Below are 14,252 nucleotides of genomic sequence, written 5' to 3'. Positions count from 1 at the left end.
TTTTCATTTATAGTTAGATTTTATTGTGACAAACTTGTCACTATACTCCACGCAGATACGTAGCACCCAAGGTTCAGAATTGAAGCCAGGGCCCCAGGACTGCTCCACTGTCCCACCCTGACCAAACACTCAATAAACACTTTTTGATACGTTTAATTCTTGGGTGGTGTTATTCCTCATGAAGTAAGAATGCTGTTGTGTTTTCATTGAGTTATGGGAATTTCAAAGTACCTGAAAAGTTTGATCCCCCACATATCAGACACTTCAAAAGTTCATCCCCTTAGCCAGACTCAGAGGAAGTAGTGAGTGAAAAGCACACAGTGCCCATTGGGTATTTCAAAAAATATCATGAAGCATATCACCAAAGTTTTAATACCTTAGTAGCTTCCCAGTTTCCTTTGTGGAAGCATGAGCAAGCTGTGTGAAGTACCTGCCGTGGCGGATTTGTGCAGATAAAAATCAATGTGGCAGCTCGAGGTCGTGAAAGCTCAAAGCAATGTTCATGTTTCCTCATTTAGACCAGGAGATTAGTTTGTCCCCCACTCAGCTTTCCCAGCTGGAAAACTAGGAGCAGCAGTGGTGAAAGAACTGACAAAAGTCCTGATGTTACACACTTTATTTAGTGTTCTTAGTTGAAAATAAATTTGATCTAATGAGCCGTCATTCTTAATGTGCACAAAAGTAGTGTTAGTGCTTCTTCAGAATTTTAGAGCTGGTCAATTGGGAATTGTGTGTATAAGTATAGAGTAATATCGTACTAGAAATCAATATAATGAGAAGTCACAGTCAAGAGTTTGTAAACCTTGGAGTCAATATTTATCCAGCTTTTTACAGAGAGACTGCTATTTTAAATTTTGAAGTGCAATTCCCAACAAAGCAGGCATACGTTTTCTCAATAATATACTGGACAGGGGCAGAGAGCGATGTGGGGCACTGTGGCTAAGGATCTGTGGCTGGAAGGTTGCCGGTTCAAATTCCGTGGCTGGCAGATGAACCCTACTCTGTTGGGCCCCTGAGCAAGGCCCTTAACCCAAGCTGCTCCAGGGGTGCCGTATAAAAGATGACCCTGTACTCTGTCCCCAAGCTTCTCTCTCCGTGCCTGTGTGTCTCATAGGGGGCAAGCTGGGGTATGCGAAAAGACAAATTCCTAATGCAAGAAATTGTATATGGCCAATAAAGTTATCTTATCTGCTTAAAAATAAGTTCATGTGTAAATGGGATTAAGGAACAACATATACAGTATAACTCTTAAGATGATGGAGAGATTTGTCTATCAACTGATACAGAATAAGAGAATCGTGATTCATATGCAATTGAACAGAGGTGGGTGATACTGTAATGAATTTCCATTGTCTTTTTGTAATGTTTAAGGAAATGTTTAAGATTAATCCATCTTTTAAAACAAAACCAAATAAGATGTAGTATAAAATGATTCTAAATAGTTTCTGACATGGGGGTGGTGGGTACCCTTTGATTCATAAGACTGGTATGTTACAAACACAGTAATGTTATTTAAACAAACATTTCTTATTTCTTCACAGAAATTAGGTTGAGTGGGGACAAGGAACAACACTGTATGCAGGATGTTCACAGGCTCATATGGATACTAGAAGCTTATTAAACCTTTTCTTAGAGGTACTCAGAGAAATGATTTGAACAGCTTGTGTAGCTCCAGACACCCACCACCCTATGTGTAAAACTGTGCCTTCATTTTCTTCCCAGCCCTGTCCTAGATTCACAAAGTCTGTTCACCCTTTAAATACAGAGCTGTTTTACAGCATGAGCAGAATTTGGCAGCTGCCTGAAGCACTGAGAACTCCCCTGCGTGAAAAATCCAAAGTAGGTTAACTAGGATTTGACTGTAGGACTGTACCACATTGTTTTTCACTGTGACTAGAAAAGGAAATAAGAGAAAAAGGAGCTTGTATGCCTTTAAATACCAGCTCTGTTTGTATCAGGTACTTACAGATAGTGTATCATAGCGAAGTGTCCTGCTGCCAGACTGTCTCCTTGCTGTGTGTGCTGGGTGGTTTGCATCTCCTGTTCACTCTCCTAGCTGGAGTCTGATCTGTCCCAGAGTGCCGCTCCCAGCACTGCAGTCTTTCCACAAGTCTGCCTGCCTCCACCCCTGACCTTCGCAGCAGACATGCAAGCCTGCATAACCAGGTACAGTACATTCCTCCTCTCTGGTTCAGGATCTCGTTTGGGTTTTAGCTTGCTTTGCTTTAAAAAATGTGAGTCACTTGAATTAAGCAGGGGTGTGGAAAGAGCAATAAGAAAACTAGCCCAGTACATTCCTGCTGCATAATCAGGATGCAGGAAAGATATGTTCAGGATAGTGTTGTCTGCTCTGGTTGCCTGTATACAGTACTCCTATTTTAAGAGTTTATTCTTTTAGAAGTATGCACTGCTCTGTAGGGAATGATGATAACGCATCGAGATTTATCTGTGTAGGTTTTATATGTTCTTTTAGAGCCTTACTCCACTTTAAATCTCACTTGAAATCTAGAACATGTAGGTTGCTTTCAGATGTTCAGTATATGCACAACTCCGCCACTCATACAAATTTATCCAACCTTTTCTTCAATTTCTAAATGCTCACAGATTTTTTTTCCCTTTAACTTGTGAATGCAATACATTTAGTGTGTCCCACTTAAGAGAGTCATTCATCACCCTGTCTTTTGTCTCCCTGAGGTTTTGCATCTACAATCTGACAAGTTAAAAAAGGGGAGGAAAGGAGGTATTACAATTAGTGGGGAAAAGATCTCTTAAAACCCAGACTAAGAGGTAGAATTGCATATCACAGTGATTGATACTATTCCTCTCCTCATTTTCAAATGTTGTAATAGATCAGTGTCTTCACAGTGTCTGTGCCCATTAGCTCTCATACTCTTTAGTGCATGAAACTGAGTAAATAATAGTAAAATATAAAATATTAACAAGATGTACCATTTAGCTGAGTGGACAAAATGCCTGTAATTTTCTTTCCCAGTTTTGGAAGCCTTGCAAATAGATCAGGATCAATAAACTTTAAAAGAATTTCAGAAATAAAATTATCTCAGCACCTAGAGCAATATTATCCTAGCTTTTTTGTGTCTTTCTTTGGAGATAAAATGGAGATGTAAAATGATTTGGAATTTAATTAAATATTTGTCACTCAGCATCCACACTTTTCCAAATGCCTGTAACTGAAAAACAGGATGGAAAATACTTGTATATAAAGCATTTCACAAATTACCGCTTCACAATGATTCTATTAAGACTAGTAACATAAGAATTTCATTTTGCATAAAGGTTTTCCTTATGATAACAATCCTGTGTTCATTATCAATACTACAAGTTCTGATTTGCTGCTTTCTAGGTCAAGAACACTGATGTTTATGTTTTAAAAAAATTAAATGAGTAAAAACAATGTGAAATCAGAATCACAATAAAATTTGACATGTTTAAAACTGACAAGTACTTTCTAATAAATGGTTTAGTATACTGGTTTGAAAATATCCATTTGCAATTCTTATTAATTCTGTGTGGTAGAAAGCGTGAAATGCAATGTTGTCTGACTCTGAACAGCATGAGCTAAGGCACTTTTGGGTAATTAAACTTTGTGTTGATTTGATTTTATTTTTTTCAAATTATGGTCAAAGAATAAAACAATACCATATTTCTTCCAGCAAAACAAAAAACAACATCTCCTTTCTCCCATGGCAGGCATTTGATGGCAATAACAGTTTACATGCTGTATGACTGTGCTAAACAAAACAAGAAACACCCTTTTCAACATATTTTCAGGCCATATCTGACACCAGTGCGAGATGAAGAAGCAGAGTCTCAGAGAAAAGCAAGGTCTCGCCAGGCACGCCAGACAAGGCGATCAACACAGGTATGTAAGAACCCAGGAAGGTCAGCAAAGAGTAGACTGAAAACACTGACCTACATGTTCAGCACTTATGAATAAATTCATCTGATATCTTTTTGGAGATTGGCAGGAGCACGTTTATTGAGCTTAAAAAGTTAGAAGAGAAATTCCTCCTTGAAACTTTCAAAAGCCGAGTTAACTTGCAACATACATCGCAACAAGCAGTTTACTGATGAAGAGAAATCCAAATTTAGTCAATGTTAAAAAATGAGTTAAACATCTGTTTTACTGTCATTTTATTCCAGTTGTATACAGTACCACCCTTTAAAACATAGTTTTAAAAACTCATTAAGTATTAATTTGGCCTGTGGTTTGGATTTTTTCATAAATCTTTAACATTTTAAATGTAGCATACTGTACAGTATATACACATATATTGTGCAGAAATAATCATTGCCAACAGATTTTGTGTCCAAAAAGTGGTACAAATTAACAGTGTTAGCATAAAACACAAACAATTCTCTTGCAGCTTAATCAGGTTATTTGAGGTATTAAAACAGAGCGTGCTAGGTTCACAGATACCAATAAAGCAAATAAATCATCACTTCAATCTTTAAAAAGTGTCGAACTTCTCCACTCAAGCTCAATGAGGTAATCTAGTAATTAACTTTGTTTCATAACTAACAGAAATTATAGGGTTAACGGGAATCACATGATCAAAAACAAACACAGAAAACCAGATACAGTATCAGCAAGTTAGTGGAATAGTACAAAGCCTTTATTTATGTCAGTTAAAGTTAAGTATTCAACCCTCCGTCAATTTTCAATCTGCTTGTCCAGGTGAGGGCTGTGCCTTATCCAGAGATTCTTCTCTTAAACATTCAAACTGAGCCTTTAATCTGCCGGTTTGATCCCACCACACATTGCTTCAGGGTGTGACTCTTGCTGAGCTGAAGGAAGCACAGAAGATGTTCGGCCTGTGTAGATCGGAAAGACAGATCGAAGAGGCGGATGGGGACAGCCTGGAAAAGGAGGAGGCTGATACCAGACGGGATCCAAAAGCATCACCCTCACAGTCAAAGGAGCCAGAGGAACCAAGCTGGAGATGGACAGTGGAACCGGAGGAGGTCAGTGAAACTTTTAGGAAAACAGTTTTTAATGAATTTCAATCTTCTTCTTCCATTAATTTTTTGCAGAGACCCCTTGTCATTCCAGGACTTAGTTAAGAATAATCCACATTTCAAGTATGTACAAAATCTGAATATAGGTCATATGCCATACAGCCTTAAGGTTATGAATTCATAATACCATGATTATCAAATGTGCAGCATATAATGAGCCAAAGAGTGGCCCAATTGATAAAGTTAAGTCTGATAAAAGGCTTAAGTCTGTAACATTAGCTTAGCTGAGGTTTCACATATATGGAACTTCTGGGCTGTGAAGGTTATGCAAGGAGCTTTTTAGTAGAACTTTTTGTGATAACATTATATATCTTTTTTATTTAGTGCAGTAGAAAAGTGATGTAGGTTACTAAATGTGTAATTTTCACTGTGACAAGTATTGGCACAAGATAGCCTCCACTGGTTTGGGATTGTGCCAGAGTTTACATTTCATATAGATGTCACGGAACAGGTTAATTCCACACTGAAAACTAAAAGGTAGTAAACCAATGTTTTATCTGCCTTCTTAAGGTGTGAGGGAGAAAGAGGAAGGCAGCAGTTATATAAAGCACAGGAGAACAAAGGACAGAGCAGATGAGAATGTGCAGTGGGCAGGTGAGAACAAGTGTCCAAACTAAGGAGCTCTGGGGGACAGTTGTGTAAACCTGAAATACATAAATAAATGGATAGGTTTTAAGAGAAATTGTCTATGTTTTCCCCTGGAGTGGGAGTCCTGAAATCACTGTAAAAAGATACAGTCTCTGCCTGTCAGATTCACAGATTCAGGGGTCAGCAGTATGGCATGATATGTCACTTTAAGAAAAAAAGCTTCCAGTTGAAGCTGTATAATAAAGACATTATTTTTGATGATCCTGGGAATAGAAAGGGTTTTGCGGTGAAAAGGAAACACCAGTGGAATATGTTTCTGAGTGTGGGAATTTCTCGTTCCTGAACTAATGTTCTGAGTGCAGGCTATTCCCAGCCAATTAAAAAGAACACATTTGTTTTTCAAAAGCACTTGATTTTGGAGGTCTGTATCATCAATGCATAACCAGTAAAGTCTGACTTGAGAACTTGAAAACGTTTAGTATATTTGGAAGGGAAGGAGCTGTAAAGGAGATACCTGTGTGAATTGGTGGATCAAGTTTGTTAAGTCTGTGTTTTCATGCTGTGAAACCGTCATCAATAGCAATGACGGTACACAGGGATCTGATTCTCATGGTGTAAAATAAAATGTTCTGGACACTAAAACTGAAAACTGTCAAAAAGCTGAAGAGATTGATTGGGGTTCTTAATATACAAAGGAATCACTACAATCAATTGGTCTCATTAGGATGTCAAGGATAGTTGAGGTGTGAGTAATTGGTCATCCTTGGAGTGTCAGGTTTGTGGATGTGGAATAAAATCAAATTGAGATGCCTGAGGATGTTTAACTATAAAACAGTTGATATTTGGGGGTAATTCTTTATTACTAATCAGGAGTGAGATTGTGGATAAAACCTCTATTTGAAAGTCAGTGGTTGACTAATTTGGAAGAGGACAGTATGCAGAAGTTTTAATTTTCTAGTGGCTTTAGAAATACAGATCCATTTGTCACACTATATCAGTGCTTCCTTTGTTTGCTGCTTAAATGATAATATCTCATTTGTGGTGTGACTGGAATGCCCGGCTTTCCCCTGGGGTGAGGTTATACCTAAGATTTCTGGGGATAGAACATAGTTTTGTAGCTTGGTTATTGCATTGGTAGTCCACTGAAAAAGTCTGAAAAGGACTTCAACATCTTTGAGTTCAATTGGTAAATCTAGTCAATAACTATCTGTTCTCAGATTTAGACTAGGGGGACTCATTAGAGAAATGTTCTTTGACACAAATCCTGTAGTAAAAATAGCTGAGGTCATGCGGCACCTGTGGGGCATCCAGTGTCTTGGTAGGCACTACAAAATTGACGTTTTCACTGAGAAGAGATCTCTCATTATATGAAAAGGAAAATAATGGTCTTAATTTCTATTTTCCAGCATGGAATTAAACCCTACTTGTTCCATCAATTTCCATAGCTCCCTACTCAAACCTCTTACAACTAATTTTATTGCCGAAGTAGGTCATAATCAGCACTCCCCATTGTCAACAATCTTTCTTTTTTCAGTTTGGCTACAACAGGTCCAAATTGGGGTCCCAGACCGAGAGCCCCAGCAAACCCCCCTCTACCAGAGGCTGCTTTTACTTCCCTTCTTCCACTTCACCCAATCACATTTCTTCAAGGGGTCTGTGCCGGGACACAGAGAAAAATGGTGAGATTAATAACAGAAACACCATGCTGATTCAATCTGAGCAAATGCTTGCAGGCTTGGAATTTGTAGAAAGAATAGACTGAGGATCATAAGGAATCTTATATTAAAGAAACAGAATAATTATTGCTTAATATCCACAAATAATCTCAAATCAGTATGTATATAGAGGATGCTCTATTTCTTATCTGAGCCCATCAGATGTGTATCTGGTTTCCATATACAGTATGGCACCTTATATAGCAACTAGTTTTATATTGGAGTTTAGTGGTAATTATTCTAATAGATAATTACCTAATAATTATTCTAATAGAGATGATTTTTATATCTGTAAAAAGAGTCAGTTTGCAATGAAAAAACAGAATTTCAGATTAAACAGTGACATGGTGATTATCTCTGACAGTTCTTTGGTCCTGGGTTTGAGTCTGGGCTGGGGTGCCTTCTTTGTGTTATTTGCATATTCAATCAATGTGCATTTGGCATTGTTCTGTTCTGGGTCCTCCAATGTCTTCCTGCCTTCCAAGGCCATGCTGGGTAGATTAATTTATGTCTTTAAATTGTCCGTGTGTTTGTGTGTGTGATGTATGGGCACCCCCACCTTGTGCCCTGTGTCTGCTAGATTAGGCCCTGGATCACTGTAAACCTTCTAGGGTGAGGTGGCTATGGATTCATATGGCTATGGATGAAGAGCATTAAAGGGCTGACTAGATATCACACAGCCAACAACAGTTAATGTTTGGATTATTGTTAGTTTCTAAAAAATCTTTCAAACCTTCGGAATGATGTTTTTTTCTCAATCTTAAATAAGAAAAATAAATACAATTCCAGTTCTTGATATGACTGGCTCCTGGAACCGATTCTACAAGAGGGCAGATCTGGAGCAGGATCATATATAATGATTTGTATTTCTGGAGGAAATGTAGCTGAAGTAGATATACTATCCTCCAGTTCAGACAGATGGGATTTAAGGAAAAATATCCCCTTATCTGAGTCTCTGATGTGTCCAATTTTCTGGAGCTACTGTACACCAGTTACAGATATACACCAGCATACACTCTTGCTTAACAGATGACATCCTTTTCCTCACAACAGGTGTTAAACGCCTATTAAAATTAAGCATACAAGGTTTTAGAAGGATTTAGAAGCTGCCTTGTGTTAAGCAAGTATAATACAACCCTCACAGAAAGATAACACAAATTTAACATGCAGAATAACATGCAGACATGAGAGGACCAACACACCTGATTCTTTGGTCTTGTGAAGCATGAAATATACGGTATATTATTTTTTGGGAATGGCACTTTTAATTACAAGCATAATTTAACATACTGTACCTCACACACTAAATCCCAAACACTTCCTCTCTTTTCTACAATAAAGTCAGCCATCACTAAGCACTAACTGAAAAAAAGGGAACAGTAGGTACAATGTCAACATTAAAATTAGACCAGTAAGCTTGTAGATCTGATCAATCTTCAATAGCATTCTTAATAACCATTACCTCTAGGTCATGAATGGAAAAATGAAGGGGAGAGAGAATTTGACACCGTGTCTGACTTCATCCTATCTCTCAGAGACAGAAGACAAGCTAGAGACCATGGCCGAGGGACAGACACCTCCTTCTGGACACACGAGGTAACAGACATATTTGACTTGAACATGTACTAAACCATTGTCTGCAAAATTGCGCTTTTATAGTGCAATAGTGTTTAATAGTGTTTTGTTCTGAAGAACTTGTAAAAAAGCGGTAGATGTCTCTTTTTTCAGGTTCTGGTGCTGGTTAGAGACAGGCAGCAAGGAAATTATTTTTCACAATTCCCTCTGGTTGTGGATCTCATAAGTAATAACAAAATTTGTTTTTAATTCTTTTAGGATGGAACAGATGGAAGGAAAGATGTAAAAGATTTAGTAGTAGGTCCCAAACCTCAATTATTTGTTCACTATTTTAATGAATAAGTGAAAGTAGGCCATGTCCTTGCTTTTTTTCCATGACCTGGTTGTTGAGTGTTCTATTACAGAAAATGTGCTCAGTACAAACTTCTGCTGTTTTCTGTCCTTTGATTAGGGATTGTTTACATATTTAAATTAATTATTATGTTAATTGGATCAGATCAACACTTTTCCTAAGTGAATAATTAAGGAAATTCATAAAACCTACTAGGGTGTGATTTCTATGAAGTTTTCCATGACTATCTTAGATTGTTATTGAATTTGCTAACACTAGCAAAAATCTTTCAAATGATTTCTCAAAGGGGAAGTGCAAGAAGGAAAAATATTTGTGGCCATATTATTTGTATCTGTATTATCAGTAAAAAATGGAGCATTATTTAACTGATAATGTGTCTGGATGGAGACATGTTTTGGAATGCTTGTTTTCTTCTTTAAAAGTAAATGTAACTTAATTAAACTACAGGAAAAAAAAATAGATCCTCTTGTAGTAAGTATTCCACAGAGAAAAAAAATAAGCACAGAGAAAATAAAGTAAACCTCAAAATGTTGGATTTTTTTAATTTGGGTGATTTACAGTAGGTGAATGGTATTTATTGTCAGTACTGCTAACACTACTTTAAAAGAAATATCTTTCTCCAGACACTATACAGTACTTCAGAATATAGACATTCTGAGCTCAGACATGCTTTGCAAGAAATGTGTGTTTATAATAAAAAATAAGTAAAAATTCACATCCTGAGAACTGTAAAGTTAGACAATCCATAAAGCAATAACGCTTTGTGTTACACATAAAGTACATTTTCATGTACTTCACTTGTAACAACACACCACAAGATGGTGCTGAAGTTAATTTTAATTTTTTGCTTTATCAAAGCAATTTGAGAAAGATGTAATTTTCAAAAATAAAGAAGCATATGGTCAGTAATTAAGAGTCTAAAAGAGATAAAGTATAAGTTATAGTTTAATAACATTTTCTTACAGCCACATAGAAATTAGGTTGAAATTAAATTCAAATTCAAAAATCGTTTTTGGCATGACTGACACAGTGCTACCTAAACTATAACAATTAGTGAACATTTCAATTTAGAACAGTTACATCCTATTATTTGAGAAGCTTACTGTCTGTTCCTTAGGATATAAAGGAGATCACATACTACACTATTGATATTCCTCCCCACCTTCCCCATTAGGAATCATAGCTGTTCTTGTTCATGCAGATGCTGGATTTCTGGGATTTTATTATTGGGGATTATAGGGAAGTATGTTTCTCTAATCATTAAATATTTCTTGCCGTGTAGCAGAAAATGCAGTGCTGTCTGTACTTTTATAGCTGGAAGTAGGAGAACAGCTTGTCCTCTCTGAGTAAACCACGTCTGCCAGTGTTGCTCTGTTTCTACAGCCAGGATGTGCATGTTAATGTTGTACTTTGTCAGAGCCTACTCTTTCTTGTCTCTTACCTTGCTCATATACTCTGCCAGTGTGTATTATATTCTAAGTGTCTACCAGCATTATACTGTAGTTTGTGTTTTGTCACAGTAGTGAAGTACTGTTACTCCTTTTTCTTCTGTAATTGGCATGACTGTGATTTGCAGTGGTTTAGCAGGGCTGTCTTGAACCTTGCAGAGTATGCATTTGATAACATTTGGTAAATTTTTTAAATGAGTTTTCCAGAACAGTTTATTTTAAACAGACGACTCTTTGTGTTTTGTTTTATTTAGAGAATTCTATTTTTCCCAGAAGCAATTTTGGCTTATTGACTTCTCGATTCCTGCAAATTGCCTGTTTAAGTGTCTATTTTTATGGTTTGTAGTCCATCTGTATGACTAGTTAAGGTTATACACGTAGCTTGCTGTGCTGTGCCAGTGTGCATTTGGACAGGTGTGCATTGTATAAGGTTGTGGTCAGAGAGGGCATGTAGCACATATGAGAGGGGTCCAGGTCATTGACAAAATAGTCCACTATTCTATAGCCCAGAGCTGACATGTTAGTTCACCATCACAAAACGTCCCCTCTGAACCTGACATTGACAGTATACAGGTGCAACTTGAGATTCTAATTTATCTTGAATTAAGTGTGTGGTTTTTAGAAATGAATAATTTGTGCAGCTGAGTTTGCTTTGTGGTGTCTGTGGTATGTTGTCATTCTTATGTGACCTATCGTTGACTTTCCTCCTGGAACTGTTACAGTATATAAAGTATGTCTTACAATAGTTAAGCCATTTTGTAATACATATTACAAACAGAATGATCCTGTGACTTGATAATAAGAATGACTGAATATGTACTGTATTGATATATACTGTATCTATATTGTGTGTCCAGTTGGTCATGCAAATAATACCAACAAATAATGAATTTACTGTTGTATAACCCAAACTAAAACCACTGAAATAGCAGTTTCCTTTACGTCATTTGCCCTTGAAATCATATTCTTCACATATATAGAAGTGCTAAGCAAAATATAAGGCTGTTTTGAGCTGAAAACTATTACTAAACCATGGTAAAATACAGTACACTGTATGTAATCTACTGTATCAATCTACAGTATACTGTAAGCTATTCCAGGCTGTATAGTTACAGGGATTCAAAATGCCTTGAAAACATATTCACCCCCATCCAAAGATGCCCCATTTTATTCAATTACAGAGGATGTACAGTATACAGTTTTTTTAAGTTTATTAATATTTATATTTAATCTGACTTGAATGCTTAAACTACATACTGTACTTTTATGGGTGAAATGAGTTAAATGTCAGCAAAAACTGCTATGAAAACTAGAGTATGTTTTATGCATATGTATTCATCGTGCTGTGGGAAACCTAAATTAGTTCAGGTGCGCAACATTACAGAAGTTGGCTTTTATCTGTGTGCAATAATAATGGTTCACATGATTTCAGTATTAGTCTCTATAAGGCACAGTACTTAAGTCATTTATTATAACACCCTAACACTGCCTAAATCAGGCTGAGACTCCAAAATGAGCATCTGGCTAGGAAGAAGCTAGTCAGGGATGCCACTGTGAGGCCAATGGTGACTTTGAAAGATCTAAATGTTACTTAAAGTTCAGTGGAAAACGTCTATTAGTCAACAGTATTTTACTTTCAATGTTGTACATTCCTCAAACTTTGCCAGTACTGCAGATCAGTAAGAAGGAAGCCATTACTGAAACAACACCCATCAAAACATTTAAGTGATACTCCAAATAGGGCAAATATTTTGTGATCAGAAAAGTCAAGATTGTGGGGAAAATGAGTGGTACAAAAACATACAACTGTACTAAAAGGTACAGTATCTATTAGCTGGGGAATGACCCAAAGCACAAGGAGAATTCTACACTTTGCTTAAAAAGAATAAAGAAAACGTCCATGAGTTGAATGGCTCAATTAGAGGTCTAATTTAAATCTGACAGTGAAGCTGTGTTAACACTTGAAAGGAGACCAAGCCTGAGCAAGTTTATAAGAAGAAAAAGAATGAGTGAAAAGTGTGAGAAAAGTTGGTAGAGACTTATCCAAAAATTGTCCAGTGGTGCTACCACCAATAATTGACTGTAAGCACTACAGTGAAATGAAAGTCCACAGGTTTATATGGACTATGCAACATGGCAGATGTATGCCTAATAATGTATATTGAGATGTAAAAAGTATTAAATTATATTTTTTCTTTCCTGAAGCAACAATGAGCTGTCTTATAGATAGAATAAACTAATCCAGGCCGTGCAGTTCTAGAGACATTTAACATTTCTAGTCTCAACACTTCCCCCGGTTTGGTATATAAGCCCTGGAACTGTGGCACTTTGTGATTTATAATATAAATATTTTGTTTGAAAATACATGTGTGTATAATATGCACACTAATATAATACATTGCATAATCTAGCAAAAAATAATATGACTGGTGTCCTGTCCAGGGTGTACCCTGCCTTGCGTATGTTACTTGTTGGGACAGGCTGTGGCGACCCTGCAACCCTGTAATGGATAAGGCATTTAGAAAATGGATGGATAGATAATATAATTAAAATGTGTTGCCCTGAAAAGTATAACAATATGAATCAAGTGTAAAAACTTACCCCAGTGTTTAACAGCTGTAAAATGCTGGTTGTGAATGATCTGCTATTCGCTATCTCCTACAGTGCCTTGCGAAAGTATTCGGCCCCCTTGAACTTTTTAACCTTTTGCCACATTTCAGGCTTCAAACATAAAGATATAATTTTTTTATTTTATGTGAAGAATCACCAACAAGTGGGACACAATTGTGAAGTGGAACGAAATCTATTGGATTTTTGAAACTTTTTTAACTAATAACAAAATGAAAAGTGGGGCGTGCAAAATTATTCGGCCCCCTTGCGTTAATACTTTGTAGAGCCACCTTTTGCTGCGATTACAGCTGCAAGTCGCTTGGGGTATGTCTCTATCAGTTTTGCACATCGAGAGACTGAAATTCTTGCCCATTCTTCCTTGCAAAACAGCTCGAGCTCAGTGAGGTTGGATGGAGAGCGTTTGTGAACAGCAGTTTTCAGCTCTTTCCACAGATTCTCGATTGGATTCAGGTCTGGACTTTGACTTGGCCATTCAAACACCTGGATACGTTTATTTGTGAACCATTCCTTTGTAGATTTTGCTGTCTGTTTGGGATCATTGTCTTGTTGGAAGATAAATCTCCGTCCCAGTTTCAGGTCTTTTGCAGACTCCAACAGGTTTTCATCCAGAATGGTCCTGTATTTGGCTGCATCCATCTTCCCCTCAATTTTAACCATCTTCCCTGTCCCTGCTGAAGAAAAGCAGGCCCAAACCATGATGCTGCCACCACCATGTTTGACAGTGGGGATGGTGTGTTGAGGGTGATGAGCTGTGTTGCTTTTACGCCAAACATATCGTTTTGCATTGTGGCCAAAAAGTTCGATTTTGGTTTCATCTGACCAGAGCACCTTCTTCCACATGTTTGGGGTGTCTCCCAGGTGGCTTGTGGCAAACTTTAGACGAGACTTTTTATGGATATCTTTGAG

General features: G+C 37.2%; 1 protein-coding gene and 2 long non-coding RNA genes across 9 annotated transcripts in view; 1 reads left to right on the top strand and 2 right to left on the bottom strand.

Moving 5' to 3' along the window:
- LOC148658534 (uncharacterized) overlaps positions 1-2,096 on the bottom strand; it is a 28,380-nt gene extending 26,284 nt beyond the window's left edge. For both annotated transcript variants that reach the window (XR_015940093.1, XR_015940094.1), the window contains exon 1: positions 1,967-2,096. This is a non-coding gene — a long non-coding RNA (uncharacterized LOC148658534). The remainder of the gene's footprint in view (positions 1-1,966) is intronic.
- The window catches only part of ppp1r12b (protein phosphatase 1, regulatory subunit 12B), a 61,665-nt gene continuing 49,443 nt past the window's right edge, over positions 2,031-14,252 (top strand). For all 6 annotated transcript variants that reach the window (XM_088639839.1, XM_088639838.1, XM_088639842.1 and 3 more), the window contains exons 1-5: positions 2,031-2,166; positions 3,790-3,880; positions 4,789-4,983; positions 7,160-7,304; positions 8,809-8,936. In XM_088639839.1, coding sequence (XP_088495965.1) covers positions 2,147-2,166; positions 3,790-3,880; positions 4,789-4,983; positions 7,160-7,304; positions 8,809-8,936 — 579 coding nt within the window. In that variant the 5' untranslated portion in view covers positions 2,031-2,146. The remainder of the gene's footprint in view (positions 2,167-3,789; positions 3,881-4,788; positions 4,984-7,159; positions 7,305-8,808; positions 8,937-14,252) is intronic.
- On the bottom strand, positions 4,138-13,367 carry LOC148658533 (uncharacterized). The gene is made up of 2 exons (XR_015940095.1): positions 13,317-13,367; positions 4,138-4,955 (listed from the first exon to the last, which is right to left on the bottom strand). It is a non-coding gene; the product is annotated as an uncharacterized LOC148658533 (long non-coding RNA).

This window comes from Lepisosteus platostomus, chromosome 7 (assembly GCF_059453375.1).
Source record: "Lepisosteus platostomus isolate fLepPlt1 chromosome 7, fLepPlt1.hap1, whole genome shotgun sequence".
In the NCBI taxonomy this organism is placed as follows: domain Eukaryota; kingdom Metazoa; phylum Chordata; class Actinopteri; order Semionotiformes; family Lepisosteidae; genus Lepisosteus; species Lepisosteus platostomus.
This window is presented reverse-complemented; position numbering and strand designations above follow the sequence as displayed.